This window comes from Harpegnathos saltator, unplaced genomic scaffold (genome assembly GCF_003227715.2).
Source record: "Harpegnathos saltator strain DR-91 unplaced genomic scaffold, Hsal_v8.6 scaffold31, whole genome shotgun sequence".
Taxonomy (NCBI): domain Eukaryota; kingdom Metazoa; phylum Arthropoda; class Insecta; order Hymenoptera; family Formicidae; genus Harpegnathos; species Harpegnathos saltator.
This window is the reverse complement of record NW_020230106.1, coordinates 188,241-215,277: the sequence shown is the minus strand read 5'-3', so window position 1 is coordinate 215,277 and position 27,037 is coordinate 188,241. Positions and strand designations below refer to the sequence as shown.

The 27,037-nt window shown below is 43.1% G+C and overlaps 2 protein-coding genes across 3 annotated transcripts in view; both read left to right on the top strand.

Moving 5' to 3' along the window:
- Positions 1 to 139: 139 nt before the first annotated feature.
- Positions 140 to 2,496, top strand: LOC105189192 (quinone oxidoreductase-like protein 2). Of its 2 annotated transcripts, none has more exons than XM_011151144.3 (8): positions 140 to 475; positions 622 to 855; positions 928 to 1,119; positions 1,432 to 1,613; positions 1,722 to 1,822; positions 1,897 to 2,023; positions 2,098 to 2,227; positions 2,318 to 2,496. In XM_011151144.3, the coding sequence occupies exons 1-8, from the start codon at positions 251 to 253 to the stop codon at positions 2,369 to 2,371; spliced, it is 1,245 nt and encodes a 414-aa protein (XP_011149446.1). In that variant the 5' UTR covers positions 140 to 250; the 3' UTR covers positions 2,372 to 2,496. The 2 variants fall into 2 exon arrangements, with proteins under 2 accessions (XP_011149446.1, XP_011149447.1); XM_011151145.3 differs by having other exon boundaries at positions 141 to 475; positions 1,734 to 1,822.
- A 14,472-nt stretch (positions 2,497 to 16,968) lies between these two features.
- Positions 16,969 to 27,037, top strand: part of LOC105189193 (serine-rich adhesin for platelets) — a 68,269-nt gene continuing 58,200 nt past the window's right edge. Inside the window, exon 1 of the mRNA XM_011151147.3 lies at positions 16,969 to 17,454. The gene's annotated coding sequence lies outside the window, so the exon portion shown is untranslated. The remainder of the gene's footprint in view (positions 17,455 to 27,037) is intronic.

Here is a 27,037-nt window from a genome sequence, read left to right as displayed (position 1 = left end):
CACCAGATGCAGGTTTTACCGTCGAGACCTAAAAGTGGATGTAGCATCGTAGTTCCGCTCTCAAAATGGATGCAGATAGCGCCCATTCCCAGTGCGAAAAATCGGTGTCGCCGAAAACGCCGTGTTGGCCGCTCTCACATTCCTCTCTGTTTCTAGTATCATGTCATAACGCAGCTGGAGAATGGTGTATGGGTGCATCTTTCTACCTAAAACCATATACCGAACTGAAAACTGAACTGAACTGAGTATCATGTCATCAATAGGACGTAGAATTTTCACAAAATTATATAGAGGCAGTTTGTCGCATCGTATTATCGGAGCTAGATTAATATCTACTGAAGAAAATGCGGAATCTGTTAAGAATGTTTGTTTGGCACCGGAACCGGGAAAAATACATGCTGCAGTATTGAAGGAATTCTCCAATCCTTTTGTTATAGAAAATTTGGAGCCACCAAAAAGAGTGCAGCATAATGAAGTATATGTAAATTATATATATATATATATTATAGAAAATATTTCAAGTATAACTTATATAATTTGTTCTATAATATGTATATTTAAATATTAATAACATAGTGTCAAGAATACATATTAATGATAATTGCAATTGTATCTTCATAGGTTCTTCTTGATGTTCATTATTGCGCCTTGAATGCTTCTGATATTCTCATTAGTAAAAATTCATACATATTTGAACCAAAATTACCAACAGTTCTTGGTTATGAAGTTGTCGGAAAATTAATTGAGGTTGGTGCAGAAGCAAAAAAGAATGGCTACAGAATTGGCGACAAAGTCATTGCCCTTAACAAAGATCGCTATGGAGGCTTGGCTGAGAAATGCTTGGCTGAAGTTGAAGTAAGATATAAAAAATATGAAATTTCAGACCCATGAGGGTTAATAAGCTTTATAATCTTTTGCTTGATCTAGGATATATGGAAAGTACCTTCTGTACTAAAATCCATAGATGCTGTGAGTATTTTAGACAACTATGTTACTGCTCTGGTTGCATTAGAGAGGAAAGTCAATCTCGATGAGAATGATATGATCTTAATAAATGTTGGCACAAGTGGTATTGGTCTAGCAGCAGTGGACTTAGCTACAAATGTTTTTAGAGCTAAGGTATTTCTTTTATATTTAACTATAATATTTTTGTCACATTTCCTAGTAATTCATATGTTTCAGTCATATATTTTTATATTGCAATCTTGCTATATTTATATCTAAGTTTATTTTAACAACATCTTTAGCTTTACCTAAAAACCAATTTATTACAATATATTTATTCTAACAATAAGTCTTAGAATATATTTTAATTTTCTATTTTCAATATCTGGATAATTAAATACAGCTTAGAATTAAGTCATTTGAAGAGAATCTTCAGTAAACAATAAATTTACTTAACACTTTACTATTTCACATTGAATCAAACAGGTTATTGGAGTCTGTGCTACAGAAGATGGAGCAAATCTAGTCCGTGAAAAAGGAGCGTTCACATCTCTCAAGTATAAAAGTAAGAAGTTATTGAAGCAGTTAGAAGAGATTGCAGCCGAGCGAGATATTAAAGCCATTTTTGACGATGTTGATGGGGAATACTTCAAGAAAGTACTGGATTGGTGAGTTCTAAAGATCTTATATAGTTGATAGAAGTAAATTTTTAGCGGGTTTCAAGAAAGCTGTGCCACTCGGATTATCTCTAGGTAAGATGTACTGTTGAAATACAGGATATATTTTAGCTTCACCGATGTCTACAAAGACACAACATTAAAGGACTTGATGCGTGATGACAATTTTGCAGTGGTGATACATCATCTTTCTCGTGAAGGTATATATTTTGTATTTAAAGTGTCCATAATTTAATACTGGACAATACGTTCACTTATAGCCTCTGTCATGAAGGGCGAGTGGTTATAGCTGGCACAGCAACAACAATAGCAGATGCTCATTCTGAGGTGCAGAAAGGTTCCTTCAGTGTCAGTGGTTTCAATCTCACGGAATATAGGAAGAAAAAACCTGATGTGTACCGGTACGTTATGTACTCGTAATTTCTGCCATTTGTAGTATCGAAATTTTTAATAATTTTATTAATTTCTAAATTAGGCAAGCTGGAGATGAAGTTTTACAATTTCTCGAGGAAGGACTTATTACTCCATCTTGCTCGTTAATTGTTGGTTTACACAAGGTCAATGACGCCTTACAGTTTTACTCTGAAAATAAATCTTTGGGGAAAGTAAGTAGCTGATAAAATTCGGATTGTTTTTTAGTTTTCAAAAATTGCTAATGGTAAAATGGCGTTATAAATGTCTTATAAATTTTGTAGGTTGTAATTGATATTAGAAATAAGGAGGCCGATGCAATAAAAATGAAAAGCTAAATACATCTAAGTATTCTGTGATCTTTAGGCACTAATATCTTTTAAATGTAACAAAGGCACGCTATCGAAAGATGTATACAGTTATATTTTGTACATTTAAGTGAGAAATATATATATATTTCTTACTTAACGTAGTTTCTTTCATACATATTGATTAATAATAGCGTTTATCGTGTATTAATAAGTATCTTTGGTTAACTAATATTTATTTTTGTTAATAACGAACATTCGATATTATAATATTGATATGTTTAAAATGTAAAATTATATATAATTTAAAAAGAAAATTTTATTTTTATATTAAAAAATTTATTTTTGTATGAAAAAATGGTAGACGTTTCGAAAATGACGTATGAGTGAAAAACAAATTGTAATTGTTCTACATTTTTTCTTTTTCGATACATCCATTTTTTTTGTTTTCCTCTCTTTTTCTCTGCTTCTTTACATAGAGCGCGTTTACATAAACACGCGCACTCATACGCTCACAGAAAGTTATGAGAAAAGATAGATTAAAGTTGCATGTCACCTAAATTTTACGATAATTTATTGATTGATATTAATTAATTAAAAGTCTGCGATTTTATTTATACTGTTGTTTTATTAATTGTATTAATTGTCAGATATCCTGTATATACTAGTATATATGACGTACGTATATTCGTAGAAGGGAAATAAGTAGCAGCATTTGAATGCTACTCGTATAAAAAAACGACAAGCTATAATAAGTAAAAAATAGTTTAATCTGTAGCCAATAATGGATCGTTAATAAAATCTTTTTAAATCGTGCGTAGTCCGATATCAATATCTGTCGATCATACCGTTCTATATCAGCTCTGCAGCGTTTAAACTTCTTGCGAGCACTACATGACTGCGACTTGGTACAATGTTACAACTTTTTCTATCGTTTCAACTTTAACGTTGCTAAAGAAAGATTTACGGCCGTTTGATTGGACACGGTTTATGCAAAATGATTGACAGCGATTGCTTCGATTAGGTGAGCCGTTTTAATGACTCACCTCGGCGTGCCTCGTTGCAGCCACAGGCGGAACGTTGACATTCGAGTTACTCAGCGATTTTTACGACGTGCGTGGCTTTACACCGTCGCGCGTTTCAGTAGGATTGTTCCGCTGACCGTTAAGTTGTACGGAACGTCGAAATTGATTTACAACTGTTAATGCGCAAGTCACTCTTCATACTGCGGCCGCGTGTAGAATTTCATGCTTACTTATGACACTTCCCTCTGGCGTAACGCAATCGGATTAAAAAAATTATCCACAATTCCTATAAAAGAATTATCTGTAACTTGAACTCAGGTAGAGCAGAAACTTCCATAAGATCTCTCAAGGACATTAGAAATACGTCTGAAGGACATCTGAGAAAGTAGGATGTCTCTAAAAAACATTTGCTGTTTGGGAATATTTTGATTATACTTAAAGTATGTAACTTGATCTTCCCTCTGTAGAACTTCCTGATGTAGAACATCAGCAAAATTCCTAATGACGCTTCAACATTGAGAAAAAAATATCTAAAGGGGGGATCAAAAATATTTATTTAGTGAACACTAATGATTTGAATCTAAATTTTTTTTTATTTAAATGGGATAGATTAATAATTGCTGTTACCGAAAATCATAGTTTTGAGGAAATATTAATTTTCTCTTGAAAAGTTTTTTTCCTGATTCTTACGCGCTTCTGACAAGATTCCAATTGCTCAAGAACATTTTGAAGTACTTTCGCGCGTTGACATTGTTCGCGAAGACAATCGACATTTAGATCAATTCGCAAGGAGTGATCGCGACCACGACGAACGCCGAGCACCAGCCGATCAGTCGGTCTTCGTTTATCCTTTCGGGCTGTCCGGGAAATCTTTCGCCAGGCGCGAACACGATTATCATTTCGAAGCACTTAACAAAATCGCTATTTCTTTTGATTTACTTGTGGCTTGGTTGTTTAGAAGCCTGTTAATTCGAGCTATTCGTCAATTTGACGATGATCAAACTACGTTCTCCGTCCATGTTACGAATTCACGCGGCATACGCGAACGGCTCGCGCATTCCAAATGTTATTAACGCTTCGTACTGGCCAACGACGAGGGCCAATTAGAGCGACTTCGCGTCGTTGATCGTAAAGTGGTTCGAGTTCAAGGTGGAACTGCCTGATTAATCGTGGGCGTGGTACGCGCGATTTCCAAATTCAATTGTCCAGTCCGTCTGATATTGCTGGCACGGACTCCTTATGTAAATGTGCTTTCTCCCTAAACCTTGGAACAGACGCGATATGACGTGCCCGGTTTCGTCGCAGAATTCAGGAAAATCAATGCTGCTGTTTACCGTTCGCGTGAAATCCGCACGAAATTGCCGGGTTTGGAACTCCCCGTGGCGCTCGTATGTAAAAATTAATGAATATTTATACATACAGCGATGTCCCACTTTTGTCGATATATATATTTTTTTTTCATGACAGATTCTCTCTCTTTCCCTCTCCCCGTTCGCATTTGCTCCGTCGATTTCTTTCCGACGAAAGTGTTCAGGCGCGTACAGTTTTCGAACGATCGGCTGTGATTGAAATCGAGGAATCTCCGATGAACTATGAACGCGAAGGAAATGAATTCCAAAATTATATTACCCGTGATTGGGATTGAAATAATTTTGATCGAAAGAGTTATAAAATTGAATTGAAGATATTACAATTTTCTTTGATATTTTCATTAAGAAGAATATTCATCTTGCTTCAATTGCTTATAATTAATCAGCGGAAAAGACTTTTTAAAGTCAAATTGCTTTCTATGATCTTCTATTAATTAAGGTACTTACATTTGGATAAAAACATCAAGAAAATCGACTTTTTTATATATTTTACAAGTTTCAAAGATATAACCTGAAAATTTTTAATCAACATCTCAAAAATTAATAAAGTTATACAATTTTGTACGAGATAAATACGAGAGATTTATTTTAAATTTATAGAAAATATTCTTAAAAGCATTAGATTAATTTTTTAATAATTAGACAAAATTAATGTTTTTTCTGTAAAAATGTCATACTTATTGTTTAAATTACTTCTGTTTCTTAAGAAAATATGGTATTAGCGCAGACTAAATGCTTATTAATATGTTATCTTACTTCCTATCTTCCCTGGTTAAACCATGGGATTAACTCATGAGCTGCCCTTGTGCTGATTAGCGCAGATAGTTGTGATAATACATTCTAACGAATCTGGGTGAATAAATTTTTTTAAACGATCTCTGCATGAAGGTCACATAGATTTTGGATAATTACGTATGTTTATCATCACGTATTTTAGGTAAACGGATATTTCGCCAATGACAAACGATACAGATGTTATCGGGAAGTTATGACCGTTGTGTCTGTCACATGTTGTAGTTTAGTCGTGGTGAACAAGCGGCGACTGTAAGAAAAAAAAAAAAAGATCGCACGCGACTAATTAGCCAGTGCGGCGCGTTTTCGCCCTCACGCAATTCTCATCGTCGCCCTCTCGTAATGATGATTGCGCACACGTCTGATCACGTACGAGTGCCTAAACACATCTTGCAGCAATTAAGATGATCTTAGAAAGTGACGACAAGTGGCAGGTTTATTACGGGTGTGAAGGGACGAACGTCCTTCGCAAAGAGAAATATTTCTCAACTACCCACCAAGGTTACATCAAGGTCAACCTCAATTTTTTAATCGCAATTCTTAAACTCTTAATAGGAAAATAAAATGTTTTGTAATATTTTAGAACATTTTTAAACATTTCGCTATATTTTTATTTTGATATGCCTATTGTAATAATATATATAATGATTATATAAGCTGCTTAGGAAACTAATAGCTTGAGGTCGCTTGGAGATAATTAGAATACAAACAGGAGGCCGATTTTCTTTCTTTTGTGTTGAACGCTTCACAAATTCTGTCTTCCCTTATTGATATGGAACGATGATTCTCGCATTAGACGATTAAAAGTACGGATTAGACGATCGCGCTGTTGATGCGACAAACGCAGCGTCTAATAGAGCCAAGAATGTATCAAAGCCGCGCGTTAGAGCGAAGAAACGTCTTACGTAACAGTCGTATTCGCGCGTAAAAAAAAAAAAAAACTTCAGTTTCTCGCGGCTTTCGCGTGCGCGCGACATGCCTGGCAATCACTTTTACAAAAGGCACCGAGACAGCATCACCTTTGTCGTGCGTTTCTAACGACCACTCATTTCGGGACACCACTCGAAGCCCTTGGAAATCATTGCTCATTTGAATCTATGCGATCCTGGTTCTTCTTTTCAGGTGCTTCCGCGCGAATCTCGAGGCCTTCGAAAGTGGATCGTCCCGGAATTTCGAAATCACGTCGAAAACGACTCCGACAGCGGAGTGATTTCTGACGTAACGTCGTTGCCGTAGTCGCGGTTGCCGCACTGATTGCGAATTTTTCATCGGCGACGACGTAAGCGAAGGCACAAACGACAGCGAGTCTCATAGATACGGAACATTCCTAGAAATTGAATACGGGTCCAGTTCTATCTTTAAAAAGAACCGTAGACTCTGGTGAAGACAGGTTTACGCAGGTAGTGCAAAGTTTCGAATTTTCTGGCCGAGATCTACGCAACATATGGGAAAATCTCGCGACACTTCTACTACCACGTAAGGTATTATAATACACTCTCGCCGTCGTTCACGAAGAAATGGAAATGGAAAAAGATTTACACGAACAAGCGACGCGCCCACGCGGGCGTCGCGGATATTTTCTTTTCCGCTCTCGGCAACCAACACTCGCAGCCGCGGTGGGCTCGAGCCTTCCGATTCCGCGTTCCTTAACTCTTTAACGCTCGACTTTTTTACAAGTGTTTTAAGAACAAAATTTGTGTTTTTTTGAACTGAGACTATGAGTAGTGATAACCAAAAAATATATCAGAATTTTGTATCTACGAGAAACTACCTTTCCAAGCAGAAACTACTCCCAGAAGCGAAAAATACTTAAATTAAAAATTTTTCTTTTAGTTTTAATAATTTTATACCATACCTAATGGTTGGAAAAATTCCTCGAAACATAAAACTCATATTCAAAACCTGATCTTTATTTACCCGGAATGAAATTGCATAAAGCATCGAGAGATGCAGAGGGCAATTTTACAGGTTTTGCAAATTATTTTTGTCCTGCTTTGCTTCCCTTTCGAGCTGCACACAATTAACAACGTCTTTTACTTACGTTTTCCTTAACAGGCATGTGCTTGTTGTAACACCTCCTGATGTCTTCGATCATCTTCAGTTTCTTGTTGTCAAAGTGAACTGGTCGCCCCATGTTATCATTAAAACTGAGCTAAAAACAGACTAAACCGAATCTACATACAATCTATGTACCATTTTTTAGAAGAAGAATTCACCTTTACAGTGGTAAGCGAAGAAAACGAAAAGACCTCCTTTTTTGACTGAGTTATGGATTCTTAAATTCTCTCGTTCTCTGGTAACTATAGTTTTATACCAGTGGGCGTTAAAAGGTTAAATCGATATCTTATTTCACTCACTGCGAAACTGTCGCACGTCGAGCGAAGTATAAACGCACTTCTACGGAGACAAGATCTTGGCAGAGGTGCGAAGGTAGATCCGGTAGATTCGTGGCGCGAGGCGAGACAACGAGTGGGAGAACTTGCGACTTGCGTGTGTCCTCCGCGTGGCGGTCGTTCGGCTAGCGCGATAAAAGGAAATGGCTCATTTTACCTCAGCTGCTACCTGTACGTGCAATCGCCGGCGACAGTTCGCGGCCAGATATGCTAATACGATTAGAGGACCGCTATACGTGGTCGTTACGGCTGCGTCGGAGAACGACAGCGTGTCGTACGCTAGAGACAATAATTTAATAATAATAATAATTTAATAATAATAATAATAATAATAATTTAATAATAATAATATTATAATAACGACAATGACACAATAGCGACTTTATTAGATAATGATAGATATACACGGAGGAAACAGTCCAGTTATACACTAAAGTCGAATAAAGATATCACAGTTCGCGGAGCAAACTGAAAAGAGTAGTTTACTGATCTCTGCGTAATCTTCGAAGAACAGCGTGTTAGCATCGTTGCATAATAGTAGCGGACAAGATACTCGAGATCGGCGGATGACGTACCGGGATTAAAATTGTCTGGGCAGCTCGTAGAGTCGCGTGAACCAGCTGCCGATCCTTTCACGTGTCTACAGAATGTCTCAGTGGAAGTTGAAATATGAGAGCACCGAGAAACGCTCGTAGATGTCGCCAAATCCACTGAAGTCTAATTCATTTCAATCGCTCGACAATCATCGCGGCGGGTGTATTCTTTCGGGAAAAGTCGGCAACGAGTTGTCGGATTGTCGCGGAGAATCTGTCAGCAGAGAGATTCAAACGGGAGATTTTGAGGTGTCCTGTATCGCGCGGTATGTTGTTGTTGAATTCTATGAATTCTCCGGATCGCGGATCTCAGAATCGCGTATGCAAATGCAAATGCGGGTCGGGCCGAGGAAAATATCCCATTCTGCTGTTTCCGATGCTTCTTGCAAAAATGTACACGTGCGTCGCAAGTGGGTTACTATTCTGGTTACTAGGGTGACCATTGGGCATAATTTTCCAGAAATGGAGTGAATCCTGCGAACTCACATGCTCCTTCTAAAAATCTCCGCATCTCCACGCGCAATCCCAGTGTTCGGAGAGATGTAAGAGCGAAATAGAATAGAATAGAAGGTAATTATGCAGCACTTAGCTGGACTATGAATAACGTGATAATATGTTAATTCTTGCACTATAGATTCTTACACGCGATTTGCGCGATCGGGAGACACGTGTGAGTCGAAATCGAGCCCAACAAAATCTTTTCCGTTTCGTTTGGAAAATTCACACGCGTTACGCGCGCAAGCGAGGGATTCTCCGAATTTAATAAATTTCGATAAATTCAAAGAAAGTTTCGAGACAAATTCTCAAACAAATTTCTCTGATCACTGGAGTGATCACCGGACAAATTAATTTCTCGATCGATGAGCACGAATATAAGGGAATATTGTTTCTCCTCGTTTTATCATTTTACCCAAAAATCTCGATCGTTTTGTTTAAATAATTTAGAGAAATTGATATTTCATTTTTTCTGACGTTAATGTCTTTTCCTTTCATACATATTTTCCACTTGTGGTTCCCTTCTTTATCTGTTCATCCAGAAAATTCGCACGAATTCGCCAGGAGGAATTTGAAGGATTTCCTCGCGAAATTCGCCGAGGGTTTTCGTCCGCTTGCATTCTCGCCGACGACGCGCTTTCGGTCGGATATTAGCTCGTAAAACGGCCTTATAATATTTTACACCTTCAACGTTAGATAGCAATTACATGCGCTTACATAACACGGTATGCTGTCGTAAGTCGGTTGCCTTGCGTCGACTTCTCCACGGGATCCGCGTCGAATCGCTATAGATCATCGCCGCTCCAAAGTATGAAAGGAACCGCCGATCGGCTTGACGTCCGAATAACTTGAAAAGTTCATATGTGAGACTTTTCCCGTCGATTCTGCAAGGTACAAAGATTACTTAAAAATGTACGCAGCAATATTAAAATATATACATACATATGTTACAAAAATATCTATCTTATTTTGCTATATTTTTCTTATTACATTTTCCATCGGTTAATTTACTGTGTTATGTATGAATATTAAAAAATATTAAAAACTTTTAATTTTGTAAATTAATGTAATAAAACTCTGTGTATACTCAATGCACCACGCGCAAAGTGTGATCATTTCTCGCGAAAGATATGAAAATATATATGTACATCCGTTCCCCCGACTTCTTCAGCGACACGACCGACGATCTCGCAGAGCTCACGATGCCGTTTTCCGTCTCTTGTTCTCACCGGCTCGACGGCTTTGATCGGCGATCTACAATTAATAAATCTCTGATTATCGCGTCAAGATCAGGAGCCAGAGTGATCGGCGAGCAAAAGAGAGAATAGAGTCGTTCCGACGGTAATATTATGTGCAACGAATAATCACGCTAACCGGAAACACGTCGGTCAAGCATGCGGTGGCGTAACGTTTACCATTGTAGATCACTTCGATCAAGACAATCGAGCAAGTCACTCAAGGATCTATTGCTACTTTAAGCTGTCTCTGGGACAGGTTTCACAACCGTAACGAATAACAATCTCGTTATCGGGATGTATTACCGTCGCGCGTACAACCGTGGCGCTTGACAAGCGAGCAGTCACCAGCGGGGAAATTTCTCAGAAACTTCTCTCATTAGAATTCCGAAACTTCTTTTCATAAATAATTTATCCGATGACGATACTACCTGAGAATCTTTATCTTTAACCTAAACATAGGTTTTCCATCTCGCAGGTCGCAGCAGAAATATTATGGAAATTCGCGCTTTTTTCAGTCGCTAACGTAAGCTGTCGAAAGATATTCTTATGCCGACGATTGAGGGCAACTGGAACCTCCTCCAGGAATCTTGTCCCTGTTCTGAAAGTTCGGATTAGATCTCGATTAGATCGTGAAAAATTTTCCATGAGAATGCTACCGCTCTAACGTCTAACGTCGTTATTTGTCAAACTGCAGAGTCGCAGCAGCGACATTTTACCGACGGTGTGACATCGTCTACGCGCCAGGAAGAGGACCTCGCGAGGATTACTTTCCGACGTCCGCGATAAATCCACGCCGCTAAAGGCAACGGTGATGAATTCGTTACTACCCATGTAAATCGCTCTTAGACCGCTTTCGTAGTTAGCGGAAAGCTGCCGAGCGAGTCGAGAGAGAGAGAGAGAGAGAGAGAGAGAGAGAGAGAGAGAGAAAGAGAGAGAGAGAGAGAGAGAGAAAGAGAAAGGCAGAAATATCGCCGCGATTATCGCGCATCTGCGCGCGGACAAGATATTCGCGTTCGCCGTTCGCGGCGAATTAGCGAAACGCGCGGCGTTTTGCACGCGCAATATCTCACTTTTAATTGCTCGCGACGATCGTGCGGCGCGCAACAGCCTTGAGAACGAGCGAGCGAGCGAGCGGGCGGGCGAGAGAGTTCCTCCGCGAAAAATCGACATTTTCGCGTGTAATTCCGCGCGATTCGGCGCGCGCGGTGACGACCGGCGAATATGACAATCCCGCTGCGCTCGCGCCACGGTTCGTCGGGTCGACCGGCTCGCAAAAGAGTCACATACTAATAACTGGAGCAAAGAGTTGTGTAAGCCGGTGGGTGGCCGCCTTTCTCCGCGGCTGCCAGCTTTAACGCTGCCGCCGTCGTATCTGTTGCCGGCCGCTCGATTTTCTGCGCTTACGCGCTACGGAAAAAGATCGGCAACGTGCTGACAGGCGCGCGCGCGATTATTTTACTTACTTACGTATTCTCATAAGTACGTATGTACGTAAGTACACACGAGTCGTCGAGAATTCAAGCGGCGAGCGATGAAAAATGTACGCCTTGCCGGCGGCGATGTTGGATTTGCACCGGTTCCGGAATTTTTGCGGAGTTAACGCCGTAGACGCTCCCCGGTTTCGATAATCGCGTGCCCGGAGAAGCGAGGTAAGCGATGTAAGAGATTTCGCGCTCGCGAGTCGACACATCGCGCAACCAGCGTCACACACGTGTGTGACGTGGCGATTTATTACGAGAGAGAGAGAGAGAGAGAGAAAGAGAGAGAGAGAGAGAGAGAGAGAGAGAGAGAGAGAGATCGCTGTCACGTTCGTATGACAACGGTAATCTTTCTTTTTGTCTCCAAACGCAATGTCTCAATTAATGACAGACGATGATCTAATTTTCTGCGTCGAAAATATTTCAGGTGATTATGACGTGTGAGACACCCTGTACATGATAATTCAAGCTTCAAGCGGGAGAATAAAATCGACACGTATGACGCAAGTGTGTAGGTAATATCCTTTTCGCGACGCTACAAATTTATTTCGATTAGTTTCGAGGGAATGAGCGAGATAATATTATTTAAAAGGTTCGCATACACATGCACACACGATCGATCTGATTTGGAATGGTGATCTACTGATTAATGCTGCGTGTATGCTAAAAAACTTGAAGTGACCTCGTCGTATATGTTGCACTGTCAAACATTTTTATTCTCCCGCCGGTAGTTTGACATTTTCCGTGCCGCGTGGGCCACCCTGGTGGCCTACGCTGAACTTTCCATCTCAGCAGTTTCGTCGATTGGTCGATTAAAATTTTACTTACAGAGTCGGTGGATATATATTTATACTCCAACATCGTGTCATGTTCAGAGTATTTGTATCTTCTTGAACGATGAGACGCAGTGTCCTCGGCGTCGGTAAATAGCTGGCCACAGTAGTTACGGCCGATGCTGACCGGACATGCACCGACGAAAAGTCGGGCAGCTCCGAGCAAGAGCTGAATTCGAGAGGTTGCACAGAAGGTAGCGAGTGAATTGTCGCGAAGGTCGCCCGGCTCACTTTTCCCTCGCACTTTTCTCGGCTGATTCTCGGCTCATTGCGGGCCTCTTACTCCCGCCTGTCTGCTACACTTCCATTTCACTGTGCTGCCACGCCGTTCCCATAAGACTCGGTTATTTTTAAACCGATGCTTGTATTCCGTTCGAACGTGTTACGCTTCATTTCGTTATGTTCAAAGTTGTACTGGCGAGTAAAAGTACAACTGATGATTTTTCCACTTAGGTTCCCGATACGACATTGTATAAAAAAAAGTATCGATATAATTTTTTGCTGTTAATCTCAATGTTGAGCCCCTTGAAAATAAAAGGAGAACTTATTTCCAGTCGAACTTGCCATGCAAATTCGTGCCTAACCCAAATATCCAAGTATCTCTTTGTCCAACATTTCTTGTAGTGTATGTTCTATTTTTACTTTCGCTGCAATTTCTTCTGAGATAATCGAACTTCCATTTCACGGACAAATTACCTTAAGAGCATTTTTTAGATCCTATTCTATCTTATTTTTGTTGAAAGAGAAAGAATGAAAAAGAATGTGTGTGTCGTGTGAAATAAATTCTCTACGTATCTTCGATAACTACATTGTTATCGCTTTGAGATAATATTGGGAGTAGAAATTAGTTCGGTCCGTTTTTTTGTGTTAAAAGATATATTTATTTCAAAACGAAATGAATGAACAGATCAATTAAGGTATTTTCCATCGCTGGCTACTACTTTCTCCCATTTCTCAGGCAATTTTCGAATTCCATCTCAAAAAAATGACTCTCGTCTTTTGAGGCGATCCAAATTTGGAGCCAATTTTCGATATCTGCGAAAGAAGTGAACCGGTGACCTGCCAAATCGTGCTGCATCCTTCGGAACAACCAGTAATCAGAAGGAGCAAAGTCCGGAGAATCTCACTCGAGCGTTTCCAAATATTTTTTTACGACTTTTGCGACATGAGGCCGAGCGTTGTCACGAAGAACGCCTTTCAACGTCTCTCGGTTTCTGTTCATAAGGCACCCAATTTCGTTGTTTTTGAATAATTCCCATGTCTCTCAATCGTACGGAAACAGCTTGTTGAGTCCACTCCCAATGATTCTGCAAGCTCCTCTTGCGTTTGACTCTGATCTTCTTCGAGTAATGCCTCTAATTCTTTGTCCTCAAATTTTTTTGGCTGTCCAGAGCGAGGCTTGTCTTCGACGCTGAAATATCCATCCTTGAAACGTCGAAACTATTCCCTACATGATTTATTAGTTGGAGCAGCGTCACCATAAACTTCACCAAGCATTCGATGGGCTTCAGCTGCACTTTTCTTCCAATTAAAGCAGAAATTTAAAACCTCCCGCAAATGCTGTTTGGTTAACACAAAATTCGACATTTTCAACACTGTAAAAAGCAGGGTTTTTGTATGAAACTCAAAGCGATATAAACTGAATATTATTGGCAGATGTCTAACCTCTCTGAAACCGCCAAAATCGGCAGTCACTGTGAACCATTCATAACAGCCGGAACCATCTTTTGAAAACGAACCGAACTAATTTGTACACCCAATAGTTAAAAATGTTATTGTTTTACTTAAAGCTTCCCCGTTGATTTTTTCAAGTCATATGTACTGAAGGAAAGAAAGGAACTGTAACATTGTACATTTCGAGATAAGATGTTACAATAAAGAAAAGACGCTTTTAAAACTACTCAATATCTCTTTTCTTCAAAAGAAAAATGTAATATGCAATATAAAAATGTAATACAAAAATGCAGATAAATAAATATAATCGAGAAAGTTTGGAAATATCCTGGTATATAGGTTAAATTTAACGTAAAATTTCCGCGTTAATTTTGCATTTTACAAAATTTTTTGTAAGAAGCAAAGGGGAAAGCATGAAAGCAAATTAGAAAAATTGACATTTTTTAACATTCTCTTGACGTATTATTTAAAGCGAGTTCTTTCGCGCTCTTAAAAGACGATTAAGCGCCCAGAGGTAAATACGAGAATTGCAACGCTTCGGCCATTTTTGCGTCTATCTTTCGCGAGTTTCCTTTAGCGTTGTCGACAGGGCGCTTATTAAGACCGTCGAGAACGAGCGCGCGATTTCGGCGATGGCTATTGAGAATGACGTTAATAGCGGACACTTCTTGCTGAACTTTGCCTTCACATCGACAACGGTGGCGTCTCGCGGTACCTTACGGCCGCGCTTTCTTCGTCTTCTTTCGTTGGGGTAATTATTACACAGCGACGGCGACGGCGATGGCGGCGGCGGCGGCGGCGGCGGCGGCGGCGGCGACTCGTAAATGACGATTTACGACGTTCCGCGGACGCGCGCACGAAAAATGCGTGAGAACCGCGTTTGCGTAATACGGAGCGGGCGTCGCTCGCTCGAGATGAAATCTGCCTAATCCCGAGCAGAATCCCACGTCGGGGCCCCCGAACGATTTATAAATTATTTATTCCGGTATTACCTCACGCATTGATTTTGATAAGAAGTCACGTGAGCAAGATTGCATTATAACTTTGATTTAAAGCGATTATTGGCAAAGACCTAGAAACGAGCAAGACATATAAGACATTCAGAGCCATTTAATTTACTCCTGCGGAAAAGTTTTCATTTTCTGCATTGAATCAACTCTGTCCTTAGTCTTTGACAATTTGTTTTTTAACCAATCTAAAAAAAATTCAAACGCAATAAAGTTTAGACTTGCTGCTACTGAAAATATTAAATATAATAACTATTCCAATTTAATTCCAATTTTTCAGATTCCGATTTAATTTCTGAATGTCAAATTTTTTGGTTTAATAACGGCAAGTTTTTTTATTATTTTTTTATTATTATTTTAATTTTTTTATTATTATTTTATTATTTTAATTTTTTATTATTTTAATTATTATTAATTATAGATTATTAATCATTTTGATATTTCCAATGCTTTTTATCGTGATTGATGATAATTTTAAGGTCTAATTTATATAGAAATCTGGACAATTATATAATAATAAAAATACACATGTCACATGAATCGATATCCTTTCATCGGACGAGATTCACTTTCGCATGCGCTTCTGGATGTCTCCCGGAGGAAAATTTACGGAGCTGATGAAGGATGGCGCATTTCCGAAAAATCACTAATAATTTCTCGTATAGTGCAATGGATCCGACGAATTTCTAGCGAGATAGCGGCCGCGGAACGAGAGAGAGTGTAGGCTCCTGTGGACGAAGGAGAGAGAAAGAGGGGATTTCGTGCTAACAGAAGGGATAAGAAACCCATGCACGTACTCTTACCAGCGGTGCGACGACTTTAGTCTGACGACCGCTTCTACGGAGCGAGGTTGACTAAACTCGACGTTGATCCCGGATCGTTCCTCGGTTCGATACGGTGCCCTCGGATCCTGGCAAGTGATTGGTGCGCGAAAAGGAAACAGGATCCGACTCTGTGCTCCGAGACCTCGCCGTGCCGGACGGCGGTACCTTGCTTGAAAAATTGAAGAAAAGGAACCAGAGGAAACGAGAATCTCATAATACGACGAACGCCAAGTATCGAACCGATCAGCTGGGCCCCGCTTGACGACGCGAGAAAAACAGTGTGTGTAGAAGTCCGAGAAATCCGGTCGGGAAAGGGACGGAATTTGTCGACTCGACGGGCAAGGGGAAGTCCTCCAGATTTCTTAGACCGTTGTTTCGCGATCAGTATCACGTATCACAGCCGCGGAGTTCGCGATCAAAAATTCACCACTTACGAAAGACATCATCATAACTTACGTTCCCGCGGCACGTGGCAACGCGAGCTCCCTCTCGCCGATCTAGACTCGAGGAAGCCGACGAAGCGGCGGCGGACGTGTTGGTGTCGCGCGGCCGTGCCGCGGCAGGAGAAAGTGTTCGCTGTGTGTCGGTTTTTCGGTGGATACTCGCGAATCCAATCCGACGATCACTCGTCGGCGTCCGGTCCGAGGATGAGGAACTCGCGCCGCCTCGGGACAGCAGCATGACCCTCGACGCGTACGACGGCAATTATCCGCGTGGGTTAACATGCGCGAAGACAGGTGTGTCCGCGGGCTTCGACAGCTCCTCTTGCTGAAAGAATAGTGATTGAATCAGGAAGAGAGAGAGAGAGAGAGAGAGAGAGAGAGAGAGAGAGAGAGTGAAAGAGAGCGAGTAAGAAAGAGAGAGAGAGAGAGAGAGAGAGAGAGAGAGAGAGAGAGAGAGGGAGGGAGGGAGAGAGAAAGTGAGACAGAGACTCTTTGGCGAAGATCATCGAACGAAAGAGACGATCGATCCAGGATCGATCGCGAGGATAATCGTTAGTCGGCGGGCGCGAGTCACAGATCGGTGACACTTCGCGCTTCTTATTTGAAGAGAGTTGATAATCTCGAAAGGTTCTCTCCGTTGAAGCGTTGAACTGAAGTCAGAAGTAACTGAGATGTTCGGTCCGTGGACCCGTTTTCCAAGGAATCCTTTCAAGTTGAGAATATATCAATGGGGAGACATGATCCGCACGTATGCGGACAAGTAGCGGAAGATTGACCGTACCGAAGCTGAGATAATCGAAGCCAAAGTTACACGTATCGCGGATACGAGACGGATGCCAACATCACGTTTTCAGTTCCAGCGGGGCCGAATTATTCTTACGCTCTTAGTGAAGAAGAGGAAGACGGCGAAGGAAATTTGTAGAAATACACGCAGTTCGCGAGATCGTTGTAAGTTTTCGAGAAACTCATCTGGAAGGTGTACAACACATTCTGATTGCAGTTGACGAATACAGTTCGCAGCTAAACCCATAATTTCTCTAGCGTCCTTCAGTGTGCGTCTAACATTACACGTTAAAACGCGATAGTATCAAAATTATACATCATATTTATAAACGTTCAGCTTAGATTCTTCGGGCACCGTATTAATCGCTCACTTTTCCCTACAAAAACGAGATCTACGCGTTATTTGCGAGTCAAAAGCGTGCTTATGATTTTCTTTCATCCTTACAGTGAGTAGAATATGCTCTTAAAATCGGGCCACTTGTCTCTGAAACACTTCGTACACGGCCGATAGAAAGCCAATGAAACGAGCTAAGAGATATATACCGCGGATTGCATTCATTTGCCGACATATCCGACGACCCAAAGCGAATGTAGCATTTGAAATAATCGTCAGCGAACGCGTTAATGGACATATAAGGGTGTATATTCCATATCGACGGAAATGCGAGGCCGTACGTTCACACGTACGCGAAGGCTTGGAAGGATGACCGAGCAATTATCAGGCCACGTCCACGAATGGGCAGGTATCCGAGATGCCTCTCCGAGAACGGCGGGCGATTAAGGAAAGTTGCAAATTAACGTGCCTCCCCGCGCGGTCATTTTCTCGCTAGGTTACTCTCGCCGCGGCGCGAGAGGCCAATTTTCCGCGCGGGCTCAGAGCGGCTGTCTTTTTCTACTGCCGCCGCGCGCGCTCGAGGAAATCGACGCGCTCGAGAAACTAACGGCGCGGCTAGGCGGCGCGTTAGCCCGGCGTCGTTTATTGCGCCGTAATTACGCGCCTACTTGTAAGGATAACACCCGCTGGTCCCGTTACGAATTCACCGCTCGCGCGAGCCGCGCCGGAGCGGTGTCGATCCTCGACGAGCCTCAACCACCTGTTGCGCATCGGCGCGTCCGGCTTGGCCGGCGTCGCGAATTTTCACGTTCACGTTTGCCGGAAAAACGTTGTCGGCGCGCGCGCGCGCGCTGATAACGTGGTCTGTTCTTTTTAGCTGCACTGCGGAACTAGTGCAATAAGTTAGAACGAGGCAACTATATTTTTTCTCACTTTAGCTCGTCGCAGCAGTTCAGTAGCGCAGGTAAAAAGAACAGACCAAACATTGAGGACGAAAGCGGACTTCAGAGCCGGGAGATTACCGTATAGGATTTGCCGATTCGCCGTGTAAAATATCGCCCACTTAATGATCATGCGAGCTGCCGCCGACGAACTTGTTGCCACACTTAATCACCTCTGTCTTGACTAATACGCCTCTATTAGTGTGATTTGATGCCAGCTTTGATTGATTTTTCCTGTTTCCTCTCTCGCTCGTGAGCGAGCGAGCAAAATCAGGCGGTCTAATTATCTCGTAACAAGCTTCTCGCGGACACTTCGAGTAACTACGCAAAAAGGTACCTGCTGATTGTGACGACTCCAACTTTGGGGCACGATCCAGCCGCGATCGCGGAGCGAGGCATAATACCAGCCGAGAGCTGCAATACGCATTGCACATTTTTAAGTAGAAGTAGATGAACGGTAGATATCCCGAGCACTCGGCGCGGGGAATATTTTCATGTAACATGAGCGAACCAGTTCATTAGAAACGAGTGGCTAAATTACCGATAAGCGCGTCGTTCTGCGCCGCGAGTTACAATCACGATCGCCGTCAAGAGTTATATGCGCGATACCATTATTACAGGCTTTCTTTTCTATTCGTACTTTCTTACTCACAGCCGGCGATCGCCGTCGTTCAACACACTCTCGGCGACGACGGCTACCATCGACGCGGCGATATCGCGCATTCCTGCGAGAAACTTGACATGAAGAGGGAGAGAGAGAAAGAGATTCACGTGCGGATTCGTCGCGGATAAACGGCGGATTTCCCGTTTATCGCTTCGGATAATTCGCGCTTGGCAAACGGATGTTCTCTAGCGAACTGGGTCGAAGACGCGCGCGAGCGGTTTCTCGCGGTCATTTATATTTCGCCGAACGCTAATTAATAGAAAGCACAGTGACGCGAGCTGCCTCGTTTGTCTCTTCGCCCAGCTGCGCTGGACCGGAAGCGCCGGCGGCGAAATCGCTGAAAATCTCCGTCGCACATTCGACGTCGGAAGTTAACAGATTCGCTGTCAATGTCGCGCACCGACCTCTCTCATTTCATTCTCATCTTTCCTCAGAATTTTCCGTTTCACTGAAGATTATCGGCCCGCGATAATGCTGAAATGAAGAAATTAATGATCGATACAACGCGAGGAAGTCCGAACGTTGGAGGTTTATAGGTGGTGATTTATGATGTGCAAGTTTGACACTATCGCGAGGGAATATTAATCAAACTTACGTAATATTGGAGACCACATAGGGAAATAATCGTTTCTCGCGTAACGAATAATACTGTTGGCAGGTACTCGCCTGCGTTATGTATTTGTGCAAAAATATCGTGCGCACCGGTAAACGCACAATGCAAAACGCTATTAGAGAAATGGAGAGATCGGCTATCAGATACATTAACCGTTTTATCAGAGATGGTGTGCTTTCCATATCATTCGATATTTATAATCCTTTATAATATTTTTATAATATTTGTGCAAGTTTCTCTCTCATCGCCTTCTCTTTCTTTATTAAAAACGTAAGATTAATTTGGTTGTTGGAATTAAAAACGTGATATTAGCGTCCGTTTCGTACATATCATCTATGCAATATTTGATCCCGATTATTCTACGCCTTTCCATCGAGATATGTATTGTTGAAATTTAAAAATATTTCTAAGAAAAGAATTTTTCGAGATGTGTCTAACCACCTGATTCCTTTCAAAAATTACTCGGACACTTCTACAACGATGGTATATCTTATACATTTTGAATGGAAGTTGAATGAAACTAAAGGGAATGAATAAACAAGTAAACTTGCCCTTGCATAAGATATTTTTTCAAAGACCTGTACCGCTTTACCGCTCCGACAGAAATGGATCGCGTTACATACGCGTGATAATGACAGATTTTCTCTCCCATACATAAACGAGCCGAGTCGATTTTACACAATCACGTAAGGACGAATAACGAAAAAACGCGGTGTTAGGGGGAGTTCCTCAAGTAAATTGTAACGGCTAACGTGTCGAATCGCCGGAGTGAAAGAAACGTCGTCCTCTGGGACCGGCGACACCCACGCCGGCGAACTCACCCTGTCGGCCTCGCGATCGCGATCGCATTCTTCATGGCCGACGCCGATCGCTCACGGACGTTATCTAACAGCGAGAGATCTAATTGTGAGCCGCGTTTCGCTCTCGACGCCGGCGACGACGACGGCGTAAATCAAGTTACTATCGATATCCAGCAAGCGCGCGCCGCTCGTTCCGCCGGGTCACCTAACGCGCGCCTTTAACAGAGAACGCTCTATAAGATCGAACGGCAAATGAAATGATACAATTATGGCGAATTTAACGCAATAGCATATTTATCAAGGGGCCGCGCGACTCTCGTCCAGCCGGGTGCAACCGGGTGAGAGAGAGAGAGAGAGAGAGAGAGAGAGAGAGAGAGAGAGAGTCTCTCTTTCCTTCGCTCTCCGTGTGCTTTAGCGCGACCGACCGAACGAGCGCGGCGATTTACATAACAATTTCAGCACACGCTCCGTGTTGTGTACTTTTACAAGGAAACGGGTCTCGCGCGCAACTGGCGCGTCCCTTTTTGAAAAATCCAAGCGCTCGGGAGACCGCACGCTTCGCTGTCGTAAACGAGAGCCGGCCAGTCGCGCTCCCGTTCTGCAACTATCGCCGCTCGCGTTTACGTTCGTTTTATTGGCGGTCTGTCCGACCACCTCCGGTCCGTATCTACTTGTCCGGCCGAGAGTTTAATTCGCTCCATTTCCGACGAGAAATTTGACCCTTTAACCGTAGACGATTAACTCGCACGACCTTTTCCCGTTCGAGGAAATATATATGAATTATTAAAAACAATCAGAATATTGCGACCAATCTCTGTCTTGTAATTGTATAATGCAGGCGTTCTCTGTGAAGTGGCTCGATGTGAGTACATAATGAGGAGGCTGGAACGAACCAGTAAATTTTGGAGAGGGTGACTCGGGTAGAATTCTCAAAGTTCATTTTTAAGACAATAGTAGCTCTTGATATAAAAATTTTCTAAGATAAATATTTGTTCTAAATACAAACGAGCTATTATCGTTTTTCTCTTTATTTTCAGTTTTTTTTTATCTTTCTTGCTGATTTCGTGGACGACTTTGTTCTCTGAAATAGATTCATCAGCTGTTGTGTAAGCGTTACACATCGGAATTGATAACAATTCAGCGAAACAGACGAAAAAGTGTTAAACATTCTTCCAAGCATATATTTTTGGCCTTTAAAGATTAAAAACGAACTGCGAATGCGAAGCGCATCTTTACGAACGAAATCGAACTTCCAGAGAGGTCTCTCGAGGTTTGAAAGTAATTTGTACCTGTTGCGTTATTTGTAATCATTATATCGTTATTGATAAAATAATGCAAAATTAGACATACCATAATCGTATTTCTTCACACGCGGAACACCATCGCTAAAAACATTAGAAAAGCGTCATTAGCAGAGTTATCGCCGGTGTAAACGAGCTTTAACGGCCGCCTACGACAAAGTAATACAAAATTAAACATGCGACGACTTGCACTCCTCCCCGTGCAAAATCGTCGATAAGATCGCTGAAAACACAAGTCATTAGCGAAGTTATTGCCGGCGTAAACGCGCTTTAACGGTCGTCCACGATAAAATAATACAAAATTAAGCATGCGGTGATTTATACTGCTTCTTTCGCAAGATTGGTCGCGCAGCCAGACGAGGTTCGCGCGAGCTCGGGCCTGCGGGATTCCCGCGGGAAAACGCGTGACAGGCTCCGCGACGATATGACGAATCGGCGGCGATCGCGCATTCGATCACCAGAGCGATCGACAACGAAGCGCGATGCTAATGGCGAGCGCGGCGCGCGGCTGCTCCGGATTTCGCAAAGCGCGTTTATACCGCGCCGCGACGATAAAACGCGCTTATTGCCGCGCGGCCGCGGCTGCACGATGTGGAAAGCGCCCGTAAAGCCGCGCGGTTAAACGCGCGGCGTAAAAGCTCGCAGATTAAATTTCGTGCAGTTTCCCGCGGCCGTAAGTGCCCGTCAGGCGCGCGCGATGCTCGCTTTAGTGAACGAGACCGTAGAAAATGCTCGTCGACGGGCGATCGAACCTGAATTTCCTCCGTCCGAAGAGAAGAACGACGCAACACGACGATCTCTTCCGAGCCGCAAAAACTCAGCCGTTCCTTTCTTCTTTCTCCTTGCCTCTTCACCTCCGTCGCTTTTTCCTCCTTCTTCCTACCCTCCTTCTCGCCTCCTCCGTGCCGGCGCGATCGATAACTCTCTAACGATAATCGATAGCTGCGTTACGCAAGAGAACGCGGCTTTACGACACGACCCACGCGCGCGCGCGCGCGCGAAATGCATTGTAAAACTTTCTCGAGTGTGTCGTGGTATTACGGAAAGGACGTAAATCGCGCGAGCTGCGCGAATAGAGCGCGGCTCCGATTCGGCCGCTACTGTTCAGTACTTCATGTCTCGGCAGAGATAAGGTAAAACTACACAATTTCTACGTAATTATCAATCTTCAACTTATTCTTGCGGAAGGATAATTAATTGGTAGTCGCGTCCGAGTCGAGTTCTGCATCCCAATTTTCTTCTTTTCCATCTTACTTGAAACAATCTCATTTTATTTCACCACTCTTGATCAGTGAAAATATAATATCTCAATGCAAAATTTGCGCAAATTCATTATACCCCGTCTGTGTCTGTAAACTGAGTTAAAAAGCAGCCGCTATTATTAGCTGATCGCGGCTTCATTCATCTCATCCTTCAGATTCCACTGATTGCGGTGCTATATCTACAACCGAACAATTATTTATGATTGGAGTTACGAGTTGTAAGAAGCGTTTCTCACCGGAGGAATAAACTGATTGCGCCTTAGCGAGCACGTGGTTCTTACAGACTTGGACATTTCTTAATGGCCGGACACCTCAGGACACTTTACTATTAATTATTTTAGTATTCCTGTTTCTCTCTTCGCCTCCAGTCTCGGAATACGCTTCATTAAGACCTATTTACTTAACGACAGACGCGTTTAGCGTTTAGCGTCTGTCTGACTGCTGAGAGCTCACGACGGCAGAAGAAAACGATCCCCTGCGAGCAGAGGGACAGATCACCGATCCGGCGGGGTGTCGGTCGGTCATCGTGTCTCTGATTGATCACGGCATTGCGAATGCAACGTCCGTCGAGGAATTAGAGATGCCGCGAGTGCACGCGTGCACCGTTACGCGCGGCGCGAGCAAACGAAGAACGCGCGCGCGTGCGCGCGACGAGCGAGGACCGCGACGCGTGTAAACGACTGACGAGCTGACGAGCCGTTACTTTCGTAACGACGGAGGCCGGTTGACACGCGGCCGCCATTGAAATACGGAAAGATTCCTTCGCGGATTCTTTACCGCACGTCCAGCACGAGAGACACGTTCACGCGACACTTTCGGTCTCAACGCGTTTGGAAAAAGAATGCTCATTCGTCATCGAAATTACCCTTTTCTTTTTTCAAATCGGCATCGGATTGGTATATCAAAGGCACATGTACGATTTAGACTCGACTATATCCTGTTTGTTTGATTCGCGCGGAAGTATCCCCTGCCATGGTAATTCGGCCCGGCCAAGCAAAATGAACGGATGTATTCGTATCTGATGCAAACGGCCGCAATTAATGGCCGCTTTTGGATGAATTCGGCTTTATTCAGCGGCTCGTCGCGCAGGCGACGGTCTCTCTCGCGGGTCTCCTTACACGGTCACCGCGTCATCACGGTAATTCGCCACGACGATGATTCGCTCGGATAACATAATAAAGATAATGAGGTAGCGACGCACACTTGGGCAAAACGATGTGACCGACGACGTAACATACTTTTTCACTTTCACGCCGTCGCGGCCGCTGCCGCCGCCGATCGCGGTCCTTGAATGACCGCGCGAAACGATCCCTCGATCACCGGATTAACCACCACCAGCTCGTCTTCGGCTCGACGTCGGGACTCTGCGGGAAATGCGGCGATCCTTTTGTCCGCGATAATCGCGATACAAAAATCAAAAAGGCCGCGAAAGCCTTGACGACGCCGTATTATAGCGTCATTTGTCACCAACGGTGACTCTCTGTTATGCTGGAAGGCTCAGTCAAGTGGGGAGAAAACGGAACGAGAGGGAGGCAAAAAGTATAAGCAGTTTGTCTTTTTCTCCTCGAGCTGCGAAAATATAAGCTGCGTTCAGCGACACGTCACTCTCTCGGAGCGAATCGGTAGAAAGGAGTGCTTCATTCAGCGAGCGCGCACTGATTTTTAGCGGAAACACTCTCACTTTATTGCCCCTTGTCTTATATCTCACTGATTTTGTCTAACGGAAGCAGGTTGTTTCACTGCAAAATCCGTAATACACAAATTCATTACAAGCTGTATCACGTTCGACTTTCTGCGCTTGCGGCGATGAGACTAATGGCGGTCCATGCGCCGTGCGTGCTACGACGACGCTGTCTGTGTTTTTGCAAACTGCATCAATTCATTAACGATCTTTCTTTCCGGAAGTGGTACATTGAAGACGCAAAAGAGACTGAAGATTGAAGCTGCCATCTCGAGGCAGCTAGCAACATAATACGATTAAGCCTAATTCTTTCGATGTAATTTTACAAACGAGGTCTCTTGTCAAGTGTTTCACTCTTTAAATCGTTTCCAGCCAGCGGCTGTTATCTCTGCTTTATATTCATTCTCATTAGAGGAAGAAGGAAGGAGGAATCTCTCCAGGCAAATTAGCTTTTGCCTCATCAAAAGATTCGAAGGCAAGGTTCAAAAATTGCGCAAGAGCGACCCGCTGTTTATCGTTACCTGTTGCTCGTGTCATTCTTCTCCTCGTTTGTTTTGGAAGTTATGATCGCAGCAGACGATTAATAGAATGTGCCGAAATAAACAGCGCCCGGTCACACTGATGAATTTCGCAACGGTCTTTGACGTTCCCGACGTAATGAGCGCTGGAAGCGTATTTCGGACACCACACCCCTAGAAAGCTCGTCGTTTGTCACAGGGTAACTTTCCGTTTAATGACACGAGTCAATACAAGTGTCATCCTACCTTTCTCACTCATTGAGAATCTGGAAGAAAGGCGGGATGTTGTTCGTATGACTCAATGGAAAGGCCCCATAGTAGTCCGATCGACAAAGAGACAAAGCCTCGATTGTCCGGCGGATATTCGGCGCTTTTGAGAGACGACTTCTCAACGGGAACTCGCGAGAGAAGCTTTCTCGTCACGGCGCCACTGCGGACGCCTCTTCAGCCTCCTGCCTTCAGTCTCTCTCTCTCTCTCTCTCTCTCTCGAGAGAGAGAGAGAGAGAGAGAGAGACGTTCGCAATCGCCCTTTGCTATTCGGCAGAAAGAAAAACCGGCCGGCGCTAATTCATCGAACGCGCCTCCCCGTCGCCGCATAACGTTAATATGCAATTACCGTCATTAGTGAATTTACATAATACAGGGTGTTTGGCGATTTTTGCGTGGCGAAATCAGTCGGATCAGAGAGTTTGTCTGAAATATTGTGTTAAAAACGGAATTAAGTGCAGCGAAGCGTTCAAGATGTTAAAGAAGGCCTTTGGCGACGATACTATGTCACAACCACGAGTTTATGAACGGTACAGACGCTTTCAGGAAGGCCGAGAAGATATCGAGGATGTCGCGAGGTCTGGGCGTCCTAGCACATCCATCAGTGATGAAAACGTGGGAAAAATTAAAGAGACTGTGCTTGCTAATAGAAGAATCACCATTGGAGAGGTTGCTGAAGAAACAGGAATTTCATACGGCTCATGCGAAGCGACTTTTACTAATGTTTCGAACATGAAACGATTTATCCAACGGTTCTTGGCGAGACACAACACCGTTGTAATGCCGCAACCACCTTATTCTCCACACATGGTCCCCTGTGACTTTTTCCTATTTCCCAAATTCAAAAGGACACTCAAAGGACAATTGTTTTGCAACAATAGATGAGACAAAGACATAATCGCAAATCCAGCTCAAGACGTTTCCCAAAGAGGCGTTCCACCAGTGTTTCTCAAACTGGAAACTACGTTGGCATAAGTGTATAATATCACACTTTGGGGATTACTTTGAAGGAGATGGGATAAACATTGAACATTAAATAAATACTTTCCGAGAAAATAAAAAATTCTCGTTACTTTTCAATCAAACCTCATACGTCATGATCCGGCGAGGCGAGGCGCGCGCGCGGCTCATCCGTTCTACTTTATTCATTCCATGCGTTGTTGGTACGCGGCGCAACGATCACCGTGGCCATTACCGCGAGTGTTTCCGCGACGTGGCACCTTTATTACGGGTTCGTTCCGCCGCCGTCGCTGATGACGCTGATTTCCCAATCGCGCGATCGGCAACAACGACGGGGCTACGCGGTTATGATAATTCGGTAACGTAGCATTTAAAGCGCGGCCGGTGGGCCGAGACGCGGCGCGCGG